This window comes from Parasteatoda tepidariorum, chromosome 5 (genome assembly GCF_982258835.1).
Source record: "Parasteatoda tepidariorum strain Cologne lab strain chromosome 5, Ptep-v5.0, whole genome shotgun sequence".
Classification (NCBI taxonomy): Eukaryota; Metazoa; Arthropoda; class Arachnida; order Araneae; family Theridiidae; genus Parasteatoda; species Parasteatoda tepidariorum.
In genome coordinates this window covers 33,323,348-33,343,986 of record NC_141759.1, presented here as the reverse complement: position 1 = coordinate 33,343,986, position 20,639 = coordinate 33,323,348, and the positions used below count along the sequence as shown (strand labels likewise).

The 20,639-nt window shown below is 30.5% G+C and overlaps 1 protein-coding gene across 2 annotated transcripts in view; it reads right to left on the bottom strand.

Moving 5' to 3' along the window:
• LOC107436850 (alpha-tocopherol transfer protein-like) overlaps nucleotides 1-14,457 on the bottom strand; it is a 33,928-nt gene extending 19,471 nt beyond the window's left edge. Inside the window, exons 1-2 of one of the 2 annotated variants that reach the window (XM_087163627.1) lie at nucleotides 13,931-14,457; nucleotides 8,561-8,809 (exon numbers count right to left, since the gene is read on the bottom strand). In XM_087163627.1, coding sequence (XP_087019753.1) covers nucleotides 8,561-8,809; nucleotides 13,931-14,066 — 385 coding nt within the window. In that variant the 5' untranslated portion in view covers nucleotides 14,067-14,457. The remainder of the gene's footprint in view (nucleotides 1-8,560; nucleotides 8,810-13,930) is intronic. The other variant, XM_087163626.1, reaches the window with a different exon arrangement.
• Between the last annotated feature and the right edge of the window lie 6,182 nt (nucleotides 14,458-20,639).

Here is a 20,639-nt window from a genome sequence, read left to right as displayed (position 1 = left end):
TGTAATGAAGACATTTATACTTTAATTTTTAAATCTAAGAGATTTGTATTAAATAATTTTATAATGCATAAATTTCTATATCGCTTTCGTTCTGATAAACCTAGTTCGAGTTTATTTTAATATTCTCTCTGTGTTATGTATATTTTTGATTTACAAACTAAATTTGTTTAAAGAAATATTAAATGTGTGGATTCTAAATTAATGATTCTTGCTTGATATTCTATCGTAAAAATAATTTTACTGACTCTTTTATGCATCTTAACTTGCAGTTACTAATTTTAGGATTACTGAATAACAAAAATGATGGTGACTACTTAACTACCAAGTAGTGTAAAAGAGCTTTGAAACACTGAAACACCAGATCCACGAGTTCTGTGTAACGTTTCACTGCACTACTCTGGTGTAAAATGGTTGCCAGCATTTTTGGTGACACTGTAAATTTTTGCTATGTACTCCATTCGTAACGCTGTATTGGTTAACATTACATTGTGAATTCAAAAATTAGGGAACATTGTAGTACTCTACAAATATTGTACCGATCCTAGAACATTCAGGGGATATATTTTACTGTTAATCAAATCATATTACTCATCATCTTTCAAATTATCCGAAATTATGATTGGATCTTAATGATACCGCTTGCTAGATACGTAATTAAATCGTCTATTCTCCAATTAAGCGTCAAAAAAAATTTTAAGTTGCTCTTCAAATTTCACACATTCAAAATTCATTACGAATTTTCAGCATATTTTAAATTTTTATTACGATTAATTAAAAATCATTAATTATCACTAATTAAAAATCATTAATTATCATTAATTAAAAATTATTTATTATCATTAATTAAAAACCATTAATTATCATTAGTTAAAAATCATTATTTATCATTAATTAAAAACCATTAATTATCATTAATTAAAAACCATTAATTATCATTAATTTATTATTTAATCTTATTATCATTAATTAAAAAGCAAATTTATAATTTAAGACAGAGGGAAAAAATGAAGACTTCTTAAAGGAACATTTAGTTTTGGAGATTAATTTTTATATGCGCACAAATTACAGTGAAAAGTATTCAACACGTGTTTAATTTCACGTGCATAAAATATACAAGCAGTAATACAATCCTCCTAACGAAAGCTTAAACTAAGCTAGGAGAATGATAGATGTAGCTGATATTGATTTCTCAGACTGACTTTAAGTCATTCTTAAATACTGTATGAGTCATAAACAAACATTTTGAGACGAAGTAGGATTATTCAAGGAAATGGAAATCTTATTCATTTTTTGAGCACACTCGTGGTGACTTATCACTGTTTTAATGTTTAAACTTAACCATGCAACATGGATTGAAACTAAAGAACTCAGAAAAGGAAAAGCTCTCAAGAATATTTTTTTTTTAAAAAAGAAGCGTGATTTAGCATTAAAAAAAACTAGTTAGGTAAACATGGTAAGGTAAAATCAAGTTGACACTGATAAGTACCTAAAACTTCTGAATGGTTACTAATAATCCCGACTATCTTGATTAATAATTCAATAATTTCTTAGAATTTATAAGACGCAGATAATTTCGTAAAGATTATCTTGGATTTAATTGTTGTTGTAGTTTATTTACGTCACACTGGAGCTGCACAATGGGCTATTTACGATGGTCTGGGAAGCATCCCTGAGGATGTTCCGATGCCACGCCATCGTAATTTCGATCCTCTACTGAGGGGATGGCACCCTCACTTAGTTAGCCCGAAGACCTGCGCGAGAAGTTCGAGCACTCTATAGTAGAACAGTTTAACGAGGACCAATACCGCTAATAATAATTTTAATGGAAAATAGCAATAAATCTCCATTTCTGAGATCTGCAGAATTATCATCTCTAAAAGAAATATCACAAAACTTTTTAATAAGTAATATAGATTCTAATTCAAAACCCCATATTATTCCAACCCAATGGTGTCGCGTCAATTCGTCATTGGACAATTCTCCTCTCACAATTCTTTGGGACACACACCCAGTTCGTCGTGAGTACAATACGTCTCTAGCACAATTCATCATGAACACAATTCGTCGCAATCACAATTCGTCGTGGATACAATTCTCCGCAGGCGCAACTTATCGAGCTCAATCATCACCTTCTACATCAAAAAGCCTCCACGCGGTACTTTATAAGTAGTGTGCGCAGACTATTTTAAAAATTGTGCGCATGAACCCAATTTCTATTTTACAAGTAATTGAGTGAAATTTTTTGACATATATTTGAGAATTGTATCTGTAGTGCTTGAGAAGTAAATAAGACAAATCAATAATATTCAAAAATTAAATAAAATTTTAAACATATACTTGCTCAGGGCTAAAGAGAATAAAAGGGCTATTTCACTCAGGACTAAAGAGAATAGAAGGGCTGGTTCACTCCTTTGAAGTATCTCTCGCCGCTCCGATCCTCAGACGTCACTCTAGTGACGTCACTTTGGCGCAAAGCTCGCACTTTTACTTCAAGAACGGAGCGTTTGACCTTACTAGCTCTAACTAATATTGGATCATTTCTTTTTGCGAGATATTCTAAGACATTTGTTATTTTCTATAATGACTTTCCTCAGTTTTTGCAGTGAATTTACAAGAATTTAAAACTATTATCGAAATGCCAGTTTGCGCGATTGCAACTTGCAAAAATTCTGATATAAAAACAAAAGGAAAAAGTATAATTTTTCGCGTGTTCCCTAAAGTAAATGAACAACTATGTAAAGAATGGATTCCGAAATGACACAGTTAATATAAAACAGCAATACGTTTATTCTGCCGTAAAGAACTTTTATAAAAATTCATTATCTAAATAGAAGCCGCCTCGTTACTTCATAAAGAAAGGCAGGTGAAAAGAATTAAAAAATTCAAAATAAAAAGTAATATTTTTAAAAACCACGTTTTAGTGGTGGAGAATAATAATTAAGAAAAAAATTGAAAAACGAAAAACGTGGGGCGCATGAAATACATAACAGTAATGTTATATTAGTGTGTGTATGTGTGCTCTTGAGAATATGTGTATGTATATCAGTAATTGTAATTGTATCTGAATGTGGATGTGGAATATGCTTATGTATATGTGGCTGTGCATGTGTATGAGTAAGAAAATGTGTATATGTATGTGTATATGTACTGTTATGTATTTCATGCCCCCCACGTTTTTCGTTTTTCAATTTTTTTCTTAATTATTATTCTCCACTACTAAAACGTGGTTTTTAAAAATATTACTTTTTATTTTGAATTTTTTTATTTCAAGCTATGATTTTTTTAATTTTTATTTTATATTTTTAAAAAATTATTATTTTTTAATTATTATTCTTCGCTACAAAAAACGTGGTTTTTAAAAATATATATTTTTATTTAGATTATTTTTCTTAGTCAAGAGTAGGCAAAACTACTACAAGACCACTACTAAAGTAATAGAACTTTTATTTTAAATTAGGGATACAAAAATCCTTATAGAAAAACAATACCTTTACGACTTTCATTAGTTTTATGCTGATGACAACCAAAACAATCTGGAAATGAATGAGGAAAAACTGGATCCTACCACGTGATTTTTCAGCCAATAAAAATACTCCGACAACAAAAATATTTTCACCTGACACGTAATAATTTGAAATAATGGAATCGACAACAAAAGACAATCTCGAAAATAATTTTTTTTTTAAATTTTAATTTTATTTTACTTTGCATGTCTTTTTTCTCTTCATTTTCATGCATTGTCATCCAATTCTGAACTGTGTGCTAAATTTGAAGTTTGTAGCTAGTCGGGAAGTTAGTTTAAAATCGATTACAAAATTCCACCCGGACAGACATACACGAAGGCAAGTTTATATAAACGTGGTAAAATAGATAAAGTCAAAGAAAACTAAAATGTAAGTAAAAAGTATAAATAAAATATATAGTATATTGTTGAAATTCTCCTAATTTCATAACATATTTTTAATGTAGTTATTCTAAATATTTATGATTTTTTTTAAAAATTATATTCTCTTCAATTTAAATATCTATAAATTATATCATCGTAAATTTAAATGTCTATGAACAATTATGAAATTTCTGATGTCATTATGAACCTAAATTATTATTTTGTTTCAGTAATTAGCGTTTAAGGTTGATGTTTCCTAATGATTAAGTATGAACAAATTGCTATTAACGACATATTTTAAAATCAGGGATTCTAAATTTAACTTAACTTATATTTATAAAAGAATATGTAGATAAAAAAAGTGTCGATATATGCCTTGATTTTTCTTAATAGTTAAAGTTAAAACTGAACTTTTTAAAATAAAGTATTTATCGTGTCATTTTCACCAACTAGCATAACATTTTTATAAGTTTAAAATGGTATTTTTTTAATATAATAACCAACAAAGTTTTTTTTAAACTATGTTTATGAACGGAAATAATGTGTTAATTACGTAAAGTTTGAAGGCTAATAACCAGAAAAAGTCTAACTTATTTTTACAAAGAGAAAGATGCAAAGTTATCATAATATCTTTGCTTGGGATCTCCGAGATCTGTGGACACAGTGACGTCATGAGGAGGGAAATCGTAGCTTCAGCTCTAAGAGCGGAGTGAACTAGCCCTTGTATTCTCTTTAGCCCTGTATTTCACTCCGCTCTTAGAGCTGAAGCTACGATTTCCCTCCTCATGACGTCACTGTGTCCACAGATCTCGGAGATCGCAAACAAAGATATTATGATAATTTTGCATCTTTCTCTTTGTAAAAATAAGTTAGACTTTTTCTGATTATTAACTTTCAAACTTTACGTAATTAACACATTATTTCCGTTCATAGACATAGTTAAAAAAAACTTTCTTGGCCATTATATTAAAAAAAAATACCATTTTAAGCTTATAAAAATGTTTTACTAGTTGGCGAAAATGACACTATAAATACTTTATTTTAAAAAGTTCTGTTTTTACTTTAATTATTAAGAAAAATGAAAGCATATATCGACACTTTTTTTATCTGCATATTCTTTCATAACAATAAATTGAGTTTAAATTTAGAATCCCTGATTTTAAAATATGCCATTAATAGCAATTTGTTCATACTTAATCATTAGGAAACCTCAACCTTAAACACGAATTACTGAAACAAAATAATAATTTATGTTCATAATGACATTAGAAATTTCACAATTGTTTATAGATATTTCAATTTACGATGATATAATTTATAGATATTTAAATTGAAGAGAATATATTTTTTTAAAAAAAATCATAAATATTTAGAATAACTACATTAAAAAATATGTTATGAAATTAGGAGAATTCCAACTATATACTATATATTTTATTTATACTTTTTACTTACATTTTAATTTTCTTTGACTTTATCCATTTTTAAATTTTTTTAACCTGCCTTTCTTTTTGAAGTAACGAGGCGGTTTCTATTTAGATAATGAATTTTTATAAAAGTTCTTAACAACAGAATAAACATATTGCTGTTTTATATTAACTGTGTCATTTCGGAATCCATTCTTTATATAGCTGTTCAGTTACTTTAGGGAACAGGCGGAAAATTATACTTTTTCCTTTTGTTTTTATATCAGAATTTTTTCAAGTTGCAATTGCGCAAACTGGCATTTCGATAATAGTTTTAAGTTCTTGTAAATTCACTGTAAAAACTGAAGAAAGTCATTATAGAAAATAACAAATGTTCTAGAATATCTCGCAAAAAGAAATGCTCCAATATTAGTTAGAGCTAGTAAGGCCGAACGCTCCATTCATGAAGTAAAAGTGCGAGCTTTGCGCCAAAGTGACGTAATCGGGGGATTGGCGCGGCGAGAGCAACTTCAAAGGAGTGAACCAGCCCTTCTATTCTCTTTAACCCTGATACTTGCTACTAACTTCTTATTTTTACTAGATTTTTAACTAAATGACTCTTTCGTAAACTGGTAACTTTGCCTTTATAGTGGTCAGATCCGGCTATACCATCACCTCCTACATCAAAAAGCCTCCACACGGTTTTTTATAAGTAGTCCGCGCAGACTATTTAAAAAGTGAACCAGTTGTGCGCATGAACCCAAAACCTTTTATAAAAGTAATTGAGAGAAATTCATCATATATATTTGAGAATTGATTCTGTAGTGGTTGACAAATGAATAAGGCAAACCAATAATATTCATAAATAAAACAAATTTTTAGTCATATATTTGCTACCACTTTCTTATTTTAACAAGATTTTGTATTAAGTGACTCGTTCGGAAAGTGGATATCTTTCACAGTGGTCTGATCGGACTGCCTATAAAAAACCGTGTGAAGGCTTTCAGTTATAGGAGGCATTGGCTCAATTTGTCCTGTAGCACAACTCGTAGAAAGATTAATTCGTTGCCAGCACAATTTCTTGTGGCTTCAAAAGAAATACATAGATTTACGAAGTCTAAACTCTTGCATTCTCTACAAAATCAAACTAAATACCTATTTGTGGCTGTTAAAAAAATAACCGATGAAGAGGGAGGATTTTGTGATTTGTTTGCATAAGACACTAAATTAAAAATGATTGTTGGGGCTAGTCCTTAGCGTCCAGTAGAATAATAATTTCATGAAAAATGTATAATAGTTGTAGAATACTTTTAATTAGCATTTATCTTGACTAAGCAAAATATTTACATAACTCGAAACATATTTATCGCAGACAATGAAATATTTTACCCATCGACTTTATTGTTGAAAATATTTTAGATTTAATTTTTTTAAGCTTGATAATTCTCTAAAACATATTTGTAGTAATTACTATTTTTTTCTTCTTCTTTTTCCTTCATTTATTTTAACTTTTTGTAATGGCATTTTCTGAAATAAAAATTTAGCTATCAAATACGCAAATTCAAATACGTAAACCAAATTCGAAATTAAGGACTTTAACAATTGATACTACGGGTGATTTAAAGCGAAAACTGGGACTTTTTAGGGTAACATACCAGTAATTGTAAAAACATAATATTTTAAATATTTTTTTTTATTTTGAGATAATATTTAAATATTTTTTAAGCACTACGGTGCAGTAATTGATAGATAAATTATAAAATCACTTGAAAACATAACATATTGTAAAAGTTCGATGGAACAGTTTTATTCTCTTTTATAACCGTCGTTGAACAACAGACCTAATTTTGAGTTTACGACTACTAATTTTGAATCCAATCCAGAAGACAAGGTAACTCCAAGTATTAGGAGGAATTAGTCTTCATGAAGTACATTTTGATTGAATTAACCCTCACTTGCATTATAAGGAGAGGTGGGTTGATTTTGAATTTACGACTAGCTTACCAATATTAAATTTAAGACTAGCAATGTTCATCTAGTTTGTTTTGTAACTTTGAACTCATCTAAGATGGGACGCCTGGATTAAGTATTAATATGCCTTCGTGGAGGACTTTTTGATGGAACTAATCTGCATTCGCGTTACATGGAGAGGAAAACCATCAACGGTTAACCTGAAGGCAAGGGAACTCTAACCCGTAATCCGTTTACTACTGGGAATATTTTACGTCATCACTGTGATCGTTGCGAGCCGGAGGCAGAATTCATATTGACCAGACAATTTTCAAATTCACGCCACATTGTTTTCAGAAATGTTTTGTTTTAAAACATTGTTTTATTAGATTTTTTTCGGTTATTCGGGTCATCTGTTGACAAACTTTGTAATTAATTTGAAACTTAGTGAGAAGAATCTGTATGAATTTCTGAGTAGAACACAGCATTTTTTTTTTTTTTTTTTTTGCATTTTTATCTCTTTCAAACCACCCTAATTATTTTCTAAATCGTTGATCTTTCGAAACACTCACAATGGAGATTAGGGAATTGTGACTCACCAATTTCGAAATAAACTAGTGGGACGTATGCCTTATGAGGAATAATTTAAGGGGACAACATTCGTTTCGGCCCATATTCATATTCATCAATTTTTCTTAATTTTTTTTTTCAAAAAATTTTCACAATTAATTGGAGTATGTAATTTCAAATTAATTAATTAATTAATAAACTAATAATTTAATAATTAATTAACGATTAATTAATAATTAATTATTAATTAATAAACTAATAATTTAATAATTGAATAACAATTAATTATTAATTAGTTATTAATTATGAACTAATTATTAATTAATAATTACTCCATAATTAATTAATAATTAATTCGAAATTAATAACTAATTAATAATTCATTAATAATTTCATACTTAATTATTTAATCAGAAAATTAATTAACAAATTAATTGAAGTATGAGATAATTACAATAACTAATAATGTAATAAAAAAAGGTTGTTCTATATATTGAATTATTTTTATCTCTCATAGGACCTTCTATGGGCCGAAAGGAATGTTGCCCCCTAAAATTATTCCTCATAAGGCATACATCCCACAAATTTATTTCAAAATTAGCGAGTCACACTTCCCTAGTCTCCCTTGTCAATAACATCAAATGTGTTTAAGTAAAGTCTCATTCCTTCCCTACAATCACCACAAGTTCTTCTAAAAAATATTATAATCTATACAAATAAGACAAAGAAAAGTAAGCAAAAAAGTCACCCATGTTTATAATTATAATAACGCATCCCTCTTCATCTCTATATGGTAAACTGCTGGCGACATTGCAATCATAAATCTTTCTTATGTTATCAAGATCCGGTTTTTCCGGAAATACATCGGGACGCTCCATCTTTGTCTTGTGGAAGCTTTTCAAGCATCCTAAAGCTCTCTTTGCCTTGAATTTTCTTGCTCTCAGAGCCATCATGAGCATGTGATCACTTTTCCAATAAATGTTTAATTTAGTTTCTTCTATAAAAGAAAGAGAAACATCTGCATCATTTTTTGGCTAATTAATTGATGTATAAAAATTAAAGAAATAAAAAGTGCACGCTTGATTTAGCGTCACAGTAGCTACTGTACCTTTGCCATTTATAAATGAAGAAATATAACACAAAACATATTTGATTAATGGTTTGCCGTGTGACGTAACTATCACTACAGATATTAAATACCAAATGCTTAGTATATAAAACACGTTACTTCGACTTTAATCATGTAGTACCTATTCATTATTGAAGTTTGACATAGTCTATTAATTAAATATATCCCATCCATGGTGACTACCACTACAAATATTAACACCACAGCTTGCCAAAATTTTAAGTGCATGGTAATTTGTACGAAAGATAGAAACGTCACATGTATTTTAGAGACAGAAAACGAGCAAATACCATCTATCTTGAGCAGAGGATACAGGGGTGAAAGCGAGACGGAAAAGAGGAAAGGCTGGTAGTAATACCATTTCAGTTATAGCTAGTTTTGGGGAGGAGTTTTCTTATTCTTTTTTTAAATTTTTCAACAATATCTACTTTATCTTGGAAAAGAAGCAGTTTTATATATATGCCAGAATTATAAAAGAAATCTTGATAGTTACAGATATTTCATTTTTTTCTAAAAAAATGCTGGAATGAAATGTTTTACATACCAGGTTTTTCTCTTTTCCGTCTTGGTATATAAGGGCTTTCACAAGAAATATTCATGAAGGATAAACTTTCAAATCGAAATTGCGAAGACCATAGGGTGAGAAATCACTGCTGATGAAGAAATGCTTACAGCTTGCGGCTTGTGATTTGTCGCAAAAATTTTAGTTGTAGATTGGCGGCACTTAAAAATCGCCAAATCTGTAGCTGCGGTGGCGTTGAAACGCAAGTACCGAATTTTTATTCCATACTTTTCTGAATCATATTACTTCAAACGTTAGAATATGCAAGAAGTATACATAAACACATAATGTTCTACCATTTAATTTTTCAAAAAAAAGTATTTTGACAGCAATTTTTATCAAAAATTTCTTTAAAAAAAACGTAAAATTAAGAATTCTTAGGATAAAAACACGATTTTAAAAATTTCTCATATTGAAATAAAAAACTTTCATTTTTTTTATTCTCATAGTTCTTAATCAGAAGTAAAAAAACCATTCTGTAGAGAATTATTATCGAATAAGAAAAACAAATTATTTACAAGCCAATTTTTTATTATAAAAATCATAACACTCACCTGATTTATAAATCCGGAGAATTCCAAATGAAATGTTCTTCGTTTGAAAATTATATTTTCAATTAATATATACATATATTATCCCTTCATTACTTTAAGATAACATACCACACAGCAAAATTTTATAATTGTAAGATTTCGATATGAATATTAATATGTAGTTTAAAAACAGAATAGCTGAATTCTAGTTGAAAGTATTCATTCAAAACTAAAAAATACTTACCAAGAAAACGATACAAATTTATTGATAATCAGCACAAATGATACTCTTTCAAGTAATTCGGATGTATCTTTTTGTTGTTTTTCGAATTATATAGATACAGAAATATATACTATTCTATAAAGAAGAAGAATGTTCTATAGCAGTGATTCTCAACCTTTTTTTTGTTGCGGCACACTTTCAACGATTTCGAAATTTGACGGCACACAATGAAAAAAATTAGATTAAAAGTTGTTTAATTACCCATCTTACACTGTGTTACATAGTTTGTGATAATAATTTTGAATGTGAAATAAAATAATATGTACTACAAAAGCTCATTTATTAAGGGATTAATTATTTCTTTCGACCAATTTTTAACTAGTTAGTAATAGTTATTTATTTTTTTGCTAGTTATTAATTGTTAGCTTGTTTTCTATAATTATTAACTGGTATTTTTTTGTGATTTCTTGTTAACTAGTTCTTTTGCTAATTATTAATTGTTAGCTAAATTTTTGTTAGTTATCCTTTGTTAATTGCATAGAGTACTTTAATGATTAGTTCTTACAACATTTTTTAAAATTGTGTGTCATATACAATTTAAACACTTCCATCTTATTTTAAGATTGTCAGATTTTAAGATATATATATATATATATATATATATATATATATATATATATATATATATATATATATATATATATATATATATATATATATATATATATATATATATATATATATATATATATATATATATATATATATATATATATATATATATATATATATATATACACTGGTTATCATAAATTAAGGAAAAATCACAAAAATAGCGATAACTCTTTCAAAAGTAAGCCAAACCGTGCAAAATTTGCATATGTTGTCCACTAAGAGTAGCTGAGTAAAATTGCAATATGCAAATTAGTGGCGCTGCACTCGGCTTACGTCATCTGCCTGGAGCATAAAAGTCCAAGTTTGAGAGAAAGCACACAAATTTTACTGTGATTGCGACATTGAAAATCTGAGATAGCCAATTCGTAATAATGACCTCTAGGCATCATTTGCCTGAAGAACTACGATGGAGAGCCATCGGGAGACTAGAGGCAGGGCAGAGTCAATCAGAAGTGGCCAGATGGCTAAATGTGAGTCCATCTGTGGTTCATAGACTTTGGAGGCAATTTCAAACCACAGATTCGGCATCTAGGAGGTTCAGTCAAGGACGGCCAACTGTTACGACCAGTGCCGATGACCGATATTTGACATTAAGTGCACGCAGGAATAGAACCGCTACTCCGACACATCTTAGATCCTCTCTTGCTGCAGCCACCGGAAGGTTGGTGTCAACGTCAACTGTGCGCAGAAGGCTCCACGAAGGTGGTCTGTATGCGAGACGACCAGCCATTTGCGTGCCGCTCACATCACGCCATAGGAGAGACCGTTTGCAGTGGGCCCGACAACATGTCCACTGGACGTCAGATCAATGGAGGCCTGTTCTCTTTACGGATGAGTCCAGGTTTAGTCTAGAAAGTGACAGTAGACGTTATTTGATATGGAGAGAACCTGGGACCCGTTATCATCCATCAAACATCCGTGAAAGAGATGCATACGGAAGAGGCAGTGTCTGTGTTTGGGGAGGCATATCCTTAGGAGGGCGCACATACCTCCATGTCTTTCCAAGGGGAACCGTGAATGCTCAGGTTTATCGAGACAACATCCTTGATGCTTATGTGCGCCCATATGCCGGGGCAATTGGTGATTGCTTCCTGTTACAGGACGATAATGCAAGACCACACAGAGCTCGCATTGTTGATGATTATCTTCAACAGGAAACAATTACTCGCATGGAGTGGCCAGCTCGATCCCCGGACTTGAATCCTATCGAGCACGTTTGGGATGCTCTAGGGAGGCGTGTATCTGCCATCAATCCGCCCCCTCAGACCCTTGCCACGCTTGCAACTGCTTTACAAGAGCAATGGCTCTCACTTCCTATTGAACTGATAGACCGCATAATTGAAAGCATCACACATCGCTGTTTGTGCTGTATTGCTTCTAGAGGCAATCATATTCCATATTAAAGGTACTTTTTCTATTGCAAACCGATACTTCCAATTTGTTTATTTTATACATGTGCTAATTTCTATACTACTATTAATGTCTGATAATTTCTTTTTATGTTGTTTAATACCTTACTATGTGTTGTATATTGTGGGTAAGTTTCATAAAATTCCATGTGTAATTTCTTGAGTTATCGCGATTTTTGTGAATTTTCCTTAATTTATGATAACCAGTGTATATATATATATATATATATATATATATATATATATATATATATATATATATATATATATATATATATATATATGTGTGTGTGTGTGTGTGTGTGTGTGTGTGTGTGTGTGTGTGTGTATATATATTATAATTTTTAATGTATCATTTCTAATATTTGGCGGTACATTTTAAGAATTTGGCGGCACACAAAAGTGCCGCGGCACAGTGGTTGAGAATCACTGTTCTATAGCTATTACAGTTCTGTACACTCTGAATTCTCATTTATTCATTGGAATGACGAATGCAACGTTGACTTCAATTTAATTTGTACTGAATTGAAGACAGAAATTTTTTTACCGCAATACACACATTTGTAACAGCAAGCAATCATCAAATCGGAAGTTATGTTGTTGGTAACAGAAAGGTAAAAATTATTGAGTAATTGTTCTTTACATGTTTGGCGTGTTCTGGTTAGTTTTTTCAAGCTCTTCTGCCTTTTACTTAGGGAAATTTTGTTTCTTATTCGCTGCTAAGGAGATGGCATTCGTCTTTGCCAATGGTTATGATAGAATTAATGCCCGATATTTTCAGGCTCCCGCTAGAGGGCGTACTCAAGCGTTGAGATAGCGAATTAATTTTTTATTTGTTACTTCAGATAAACCTTTAAAATCAAATTAAACGTGGTAGTATAGCCAGACTATGTTCTCATTATAGCATTTTTAAAGTTATCTAAAATTTCGTGATTATTATGATGACAGTTATGCTTTTAAAACAACGTGTTTCTATAGAACTAAATAACTTAAAATCAACGGTCAATAAAAAATAATTAATAAGTTATGCACTAAAAAGAGAAATTATATATATATATATATATATATATATATATATATATATATATATATATATATATATATATATATATATATATATATATATATATATATATATATATATATATAAAGAAAAAGTTTCAAAAGATGAAAAAGTTTGCACTCCGAGGACTATCGAAATGATGTCAGACAGTACCGTATATGGTTTAACTAAACTCAGAACTATAAGGTTATAAATACTGGTCTAGTACAATACATACATATTATAACTACTACAATAACATAAAACTTATATTAGTATACTTACTACAATACAAGCTGGACTATTATACTTTGGACTACTTGTGTTTTAAAGCTAGCTAACGCACTACGAAAACTGTTCCGAGAATAGACGACTGAAGCGAGCAGGGGACGAGATTCTTAAAATATTCTTAAAATTAAATAAAGAAAAAAATCCACGTTTTTGAAGGAAAAAACTTCAAATTCGGTTTTAATTTTTTTTTAGTTAGCATCTCTGTAGCATTCGAATGAAAGAGCATCAGGTAACCAAAGTTTCACTGAACTTACTTTCTACTAATTGTTTTAATTCCTTGAAGATGGCATCCCGAGTTTCATCTGTCTCATTAAGTTCATCCTTTGCTTTCTCCACTATCCAATCTGGAAGATAATCTACGTGGTAAGGTAATAAAGATTTTTCTGCCATCGAAGTATCCAGGCACACCACTTAACTCGGAAATTAAAAATGTAATAGTTTTTTTCGTAAAATAGGGTGAATTTTACTTTTACACTTAAGTATTAGACTATTAAATTAAAAAAAGACGTTGGTCAAATCCAAATTATTCTGGTATTGATACTGTTTAAAATATTTTTCTTTTGTTCAAAAGAATAATTTCATATTTTTAGAATATCTACGAGATCATCGCAATCACGCTCTGCAAATGATTATAAAGCTGCGTCGCATATTTCGTACATCATAGGAAGTAGATAACTACTTCTTCTAAAATCAGTAATCCCTGTACACTCATGATTTTTCGCACATGACATTTAAGACTCTGAGCACGATATTAAAAGCAGCGCAACTACAATGAATACTTTATTTTGAAGCAGCTCAAAATGCACGCTTACGAAAATGGACATAGATTAATATGAGCTTTAAAATATAGACATAGTTTGAAATGCGTGTTGTAAAAAAAAAATTGACGCAGCTCTTATTGAGCGTTTAAAAAAACGGACTTAACTTGATATGCTCTGATCACTCTTGAATAAAATAATTTTAAAATATTTCTAAAAAATTACAAATTTTCTTTGGTTTTGCATAATAAAGTATGAAATAAAATCGAGTGTAACTTTATAAGAATCTAGTTGATATAGTCTTAGTTGATTTTCCAGTTATTATTTCCATTTTATATAAACTTTATCTTTAACACGTTGAATGTCACGCTAATTTTACATGGCTTCCCCGTCTGATCAAATGGTAAATAACTACAAACTAAATTTGCAAATATTAGAAAAATTTTGCAAGTTTCTTAAAGGGTTTAGCATGATATATATAAAAAAAGTGGTGAATTATATAAGCCTACGAATTGTTTAGAAATAGTGGTGGATAAAAGTCTACTAGATTAAATTCATTAAACCAAGAATCGCAATTGATAAACTACCACTTGAGATTATTTATTTGCTGTGCACAGCAAGTTGGCATCTCTGAAATAAGGACAAGGCAGAAATTTCATTCAAAGTGAAAAAGAGTAAAAACTGGTAGCAATGAAACTTCCTTTTTTACCTTGTTTTCAGGTAGAATTAAATATCCATGACTACCAACATTTTTTAACAAGTACAATATATATATGGAACCTCTTCTACCCTAGGAAAAGTACACTCTGCCTGATGTCACCCATCACTTTTTCGAAGTACCATCATTAGCATCCAGTTCATAAGCTCAGAAAATCCTCGATCAGTGATGATTATGAAAACCAACAGTCAAACATAGTTTAGAGCAAGATGGAAACGTCAACAAACTTATATACTCTGAACTCTAAAAAACTTTTAATATTTATTTTATAAACTGCATAAAAAAAATTTCAATAGATTGATTAATAGATTTAAAATATTCTTATTGTTATCACAATTTCAACCTTCAAATTTTAATTTAACAAGCAAAGTGTTCAAACCTTTTTTGTATAGCTCCCCCAATGTTGCTAAATTCAAAATGTTTTACCTCAGCGTTTGTGGTCCAATTTTTTATCATTTAAAAACTTACTGCATCATTTCTTGGGCTCATAAAAATTTACAAAAACTGAGAATAAGGCAAAAGGGCTGAAAGCCTATATATAGCAAGACGGAAAAGAACAAAAACTGGTTCGAAAGGCATTTCATTCTAGCATTTTTTTCGAGAAACATTAAATTTCTGTAACTACCGAATTTTTTTTACAATTTCAGTATATATATAAAACGGCTTCTTTCTTTATAGAAAAGTAGATATGACTGATTAAATAAAACAGAGAATAGTTTAACTCCTTTCGAAAACATGTAAAAACTGAAATAGACTTACTACTAGCTTTTCCCCTTTTCCGTCTCGCTTTCACCCATGTAAGGCAGTGACATTGACAATTTTCATCTAGGTGGAAAAAATGTCGCCAAATTGGCGATTCTTTAATTGTTTAATAACTTTTGAAATATTTAAGTTATTTGACCGTTCTAAAGCTCAGATAAATTCTTTATTTTGAGATGTTAGATATAGTTTAAAATCATCCCATTGTTTCAAGTGTAAGGCAATTGAACAGTGACTCTTTTATTTTCCTTGGAGAACGACGCCCAAAACGACGCCCAAACACCCAAAACAATAGTGGGTTGTTGGGGGCCCTTAACCCCTTGGGGGACGGGTGATTCAGAAAAGCTTTCGTACAAAATTAGAATCAAGTTGTAATTAAATAAAAAACTGTAACTTAAATGTAGTCGTTGCTAATTTGACAGACTTACTTTGCTTTTACTTTAATTATTGTTAGTTTAATCATATATATAATGAATGTTAATTCAAAGTGTAGCTAATTAGTTTTATTTTGAACAAAGTAATGGTGAATTAAATAAATCAAACAATTATAACTCCGCCCACAAATAAACTGCTAAAGAAATACTTTGAGTACCAGTTTTATCTTTTTACCCTGATTGATACGGTTTTATGCTGTCACGTATTTGTGACAGTCGGCGCGAGAGGGGTAATGAACATAATATCCTGAAAATTAGCCGAAACTATATAAACTCGATATAAGTTGCGCGTAATATTTTATTTATTTATTTACCATGCAGACCCATTGATACTTATTTTTACACCCCTTACATTATTTTCTGCCTTAACCCTAGCGTCTTTTTATGAGGGCAGTTCTTTTTTCAAAAACGAAAGAAGTGGTAATTGGGTATAATATAGCCTACGTCACAGGTTGTGTTGTTCCTACTAAATTTAACCCATGAACGGCATTTTCTGCGAGCCTAACTTCAAACCACCAATAAACAAACGAAGTGTTCGATCGTTTAAATAGCTGCTCGCCAGATTTTATTGCATTATAAAGAAAAGTTATTGAAACTAAATACAACTAAATAAACAACAACAAATAAAACAAATAACAACAACTACTAATAACAATAACTAAATAAACAACAACTAAGTTCCATTCGTTTAGCATTGCGTCATATGTTGTTCCTACTAAATCGAAGTAGTTGTGTTTTTTTCATATTATACCCAATTGAAGTGTTTTAATACTATGATTTATTTTCATGAAACTAGATAGTTCCATCGAAAATAACACATTCAGAATTTCTATCGAAAAAAACATATTATATATGATAATATTTGTTTTTGCATTTAAAATCAAAACATTGCGAAGTTTTATGGTAAAGTAGTAATTAGCAAAAAGATATATCCAATATAGGAAGAAAAAAAATAAGACATGTGGTACCACTTTTTTTGAAGTTATACTTCTTGTGCGACTTCCAACAAGGTTGCGTTAAACGTTTAACGCTACATTTTTATTGGCCGGGAAATCACGTGGTAGGATCCAGTTTTCCCTCATTCATTTCCATATTGTTGTGGTTCTCACTAGCATAAAAATAATAAAAGTCATAAAAGTATTGTTTTTCTATAAATATTTTTTTAGTTTGATTTGATACACATTTAATAGGATAGTATTTTTTATTTTCAAATTTAGTGGATAACAATTGTAAAAAATGAATGAAAACAATCCCACGGACAATGCGACGAATTTAAGGATATGTCAAGGTACGTCTCTGGTGAATATCAATTGATTGTTAGGTTTTCTCTTTCGAAATTACATTATGACGCATTCACATACATTATTAATACAAATACATTTTCCATGGCGAGACGATGAGGCAACCACAAGCACTTCCACTGGTTCAAGAGGTCCACGAGGGAAAAATGCACAATATTACCGTGATTACAGAGCACGGAAGTGAGCGGAGCAGGAAAAAGAGTTGTTGAATAGAACTAGTGATCCTTCTACGACTGCTGATTCTTCTACAATTAACGTCGCAGATAACGAAGTTTAACTTCTTCCACGCGGAGGGATTCCACGCACTATTTTTACATATGTGTATTTTTCGTATAAAACCTACTTCCCGCTTCTTGACGGCAATGTGTTAATACATAAATTTCAACAGCCGTTTTTTTTTTCTATTGATGGCAAAGATAATTAAAGTTTTAATATTTTAGAATTTAAGGTACCCCACACTAAAAATAAATAATTTAAACTGTTATCTAAAAGGTAAAGTGAACAAATGGTCGCCCTGTTAAAGTTTCTAAAACAATTCAGCTTGTTTTAAAATTTTCTGCTTTAGTCCACTAACACTGAAAATGATATTTTGTCGAAACCTTAAATCAGTGTTCCCCAAAGTGTGGTACGCGTACCCCCAGGGGTATGGGAACAGTTTAGGGGGGTACGCGTTTTTATGCGAAATATCTAGCAACTAACGAACATTTCAAAAACATTTTATTTAAAAACAAAGCAAGCCATGAAAATTTACGATTACGTATTTTTCTATTGGCTATTTTTTTCAGAATTAGCAGTTAATAATTAGTGGCGTCAACAGCCAGTTGTGATTTTTAACTTTCGTGCAATTTTTTTTCTAGTAAAAATACATTTTTTTTTTATTAGTGGTACACAGCGTTACAAAAAATTTAGAAAGGGTGCACAAAAGTCATAAGTTTGGGAAACACTGCCTTAAATGATAAAGAGTATGTCTTATAATACAATTGTCACCACCCTTGATCAAATAGTACTGTGCTGAGAGGAACAAGGAAAACAGCATCAATACCGCGAATGTTTTTTTTTCCAATGGCAGACACTGAATTTGAATCTTTGCCTATGAAGATGCCAGAATTGTTGCTCATTTCGCATCACCCAGTGGGCACCAGTGAACCAAAGTCACGGAGGCGAGCAACATTGCCCACGCCACACTGCCACAAATCCGTTTATAGAGTGGGCCACATTCACACACACAACAGAGGATAACACAAAGAGAGAGAGAATCATCCATGCCCAGAGCAGGATTCGAAAGCGCAGCCAATGGCTTCGCAGTCAGGCACGCTAACCGCTCGGCCACCTGGCCGGCAATATCGCGAAAGTAATTCTATTTAATTTTAAGGCATATTGAAATACAATTAAATTAAAATTATTAAATCGAAACAATTTAACAGACAAACAATCATCGACCCTCCCCTGTCAATGGCGAGAAGAAGGTTGGGGATGCCTTAATACATTGGTTCAGTCTTTATATATAAGTACTGTCTTGAAATGTAGATACGTAATTTTTAACTTAGAAAAATAGCCTTCAACACTATCTGCTTTCAAAATTTCTAAAAATTACTTTTCTAAAAAAAAAATCTAAAAAAAAGCTAAAAAAAAAAGGAACACTACCCAGTGAAGGAACATTTCATATATATTGATTAAAAATAAGAATTTGAAAGTTTTTTTTTTAGATTGATTGGTAACAATAGCTTACTGCCAAACAATAGGAAGTCGTCTAGCAATGTTTTGGATTACCTGGTTAAATAGATAACTTTGGAAAAATTTTTGAATTTGTTATTATCTCTGCAACACCTTGCTTCTTTGAAAAAATTATAAGGTGAGTGTTCGTATTTATATGTTTGAAGTGGAATTAATTGCATGTAATAGTTTTATTTTTCTCACTGTGAAAAAGAGAATTCAAAATATAGTTATCGGAGTTACGTTTTATTTCTTTTAAGCATCATAGCATAATAAAGTACTTAGATAAGGGAGTGTTTATTCACTGGATCACCAAACGATGAAAAACCAGTGAAGGAACAAGTGTTCTTTTACTGGGTTTTTTTCTAAGTTAATGAAAATAAAAGATAAACTTTAATTTTCTTGTACCTTTAGTGATGTTCCGCATCAAAAGTATGTTAAAAATACAAAAAACAACTTCTAACCAGTGAGGGAACAGGCATGTTCCTTTACTGGGCATAGATTTCCCAGTCAATGAACAGTATGTGTTAATATGTTGACACTTTAATTTTCAATTCATGATTATAAAAAAAAGTTAACATTTTCCAAGTATTTATATGTTATAATTTCAAGAATGGGCTTGTTTTTAAAAAATAGTATGGCTTATAAATTCATAAAGAGCATCAAAAAATAACCAAAATTAAGTGTTCCTTTACTGGGTGTACACTCACTGGTAAGAGCTGTTCCTTCACTTGGTCTTTTTACTACTTGTTATTTGAACCTCTAAACTTTAAACTTGTTATTTGAACCTCTAAACTCTAAACTTTAAAACAATATTATGTAAGTTCTCTACAATTTTTTTTACATAATTTGTAATTAGTAACAATTATGTTGACACTGTACATTTAACTAAAATTACGAATTTTGAAATTAATATGATTTTTTAAAAGGCAAGCGAAGCTTAAGTGTTCCTTCACTGGTTAGTTTACCCTATATATATATTAAAAAAATAATTTTACTTTCGTATTTAGCAGCTTGTATGGTCAGTATTAAAAGGTGCAGAAAATTTGGTGGTCCTGGGACCCATATTTTCATTTATTACCAATACTCATACCCTGCTTTTAGGAAAAATATCCTTGTGTAAGGAACAGTTAGTTTAAAAATTTAGTTTATAGGATATTACTCTTTCGCAGGATATATATCTCTGCTCAATTCTCACATATCCAAATGGCCCTGGTTATTGTTTGTTTATTAATTGACAAAAATATGCATTTTTAAAAACCAAAAAAAAAAGAAAACAA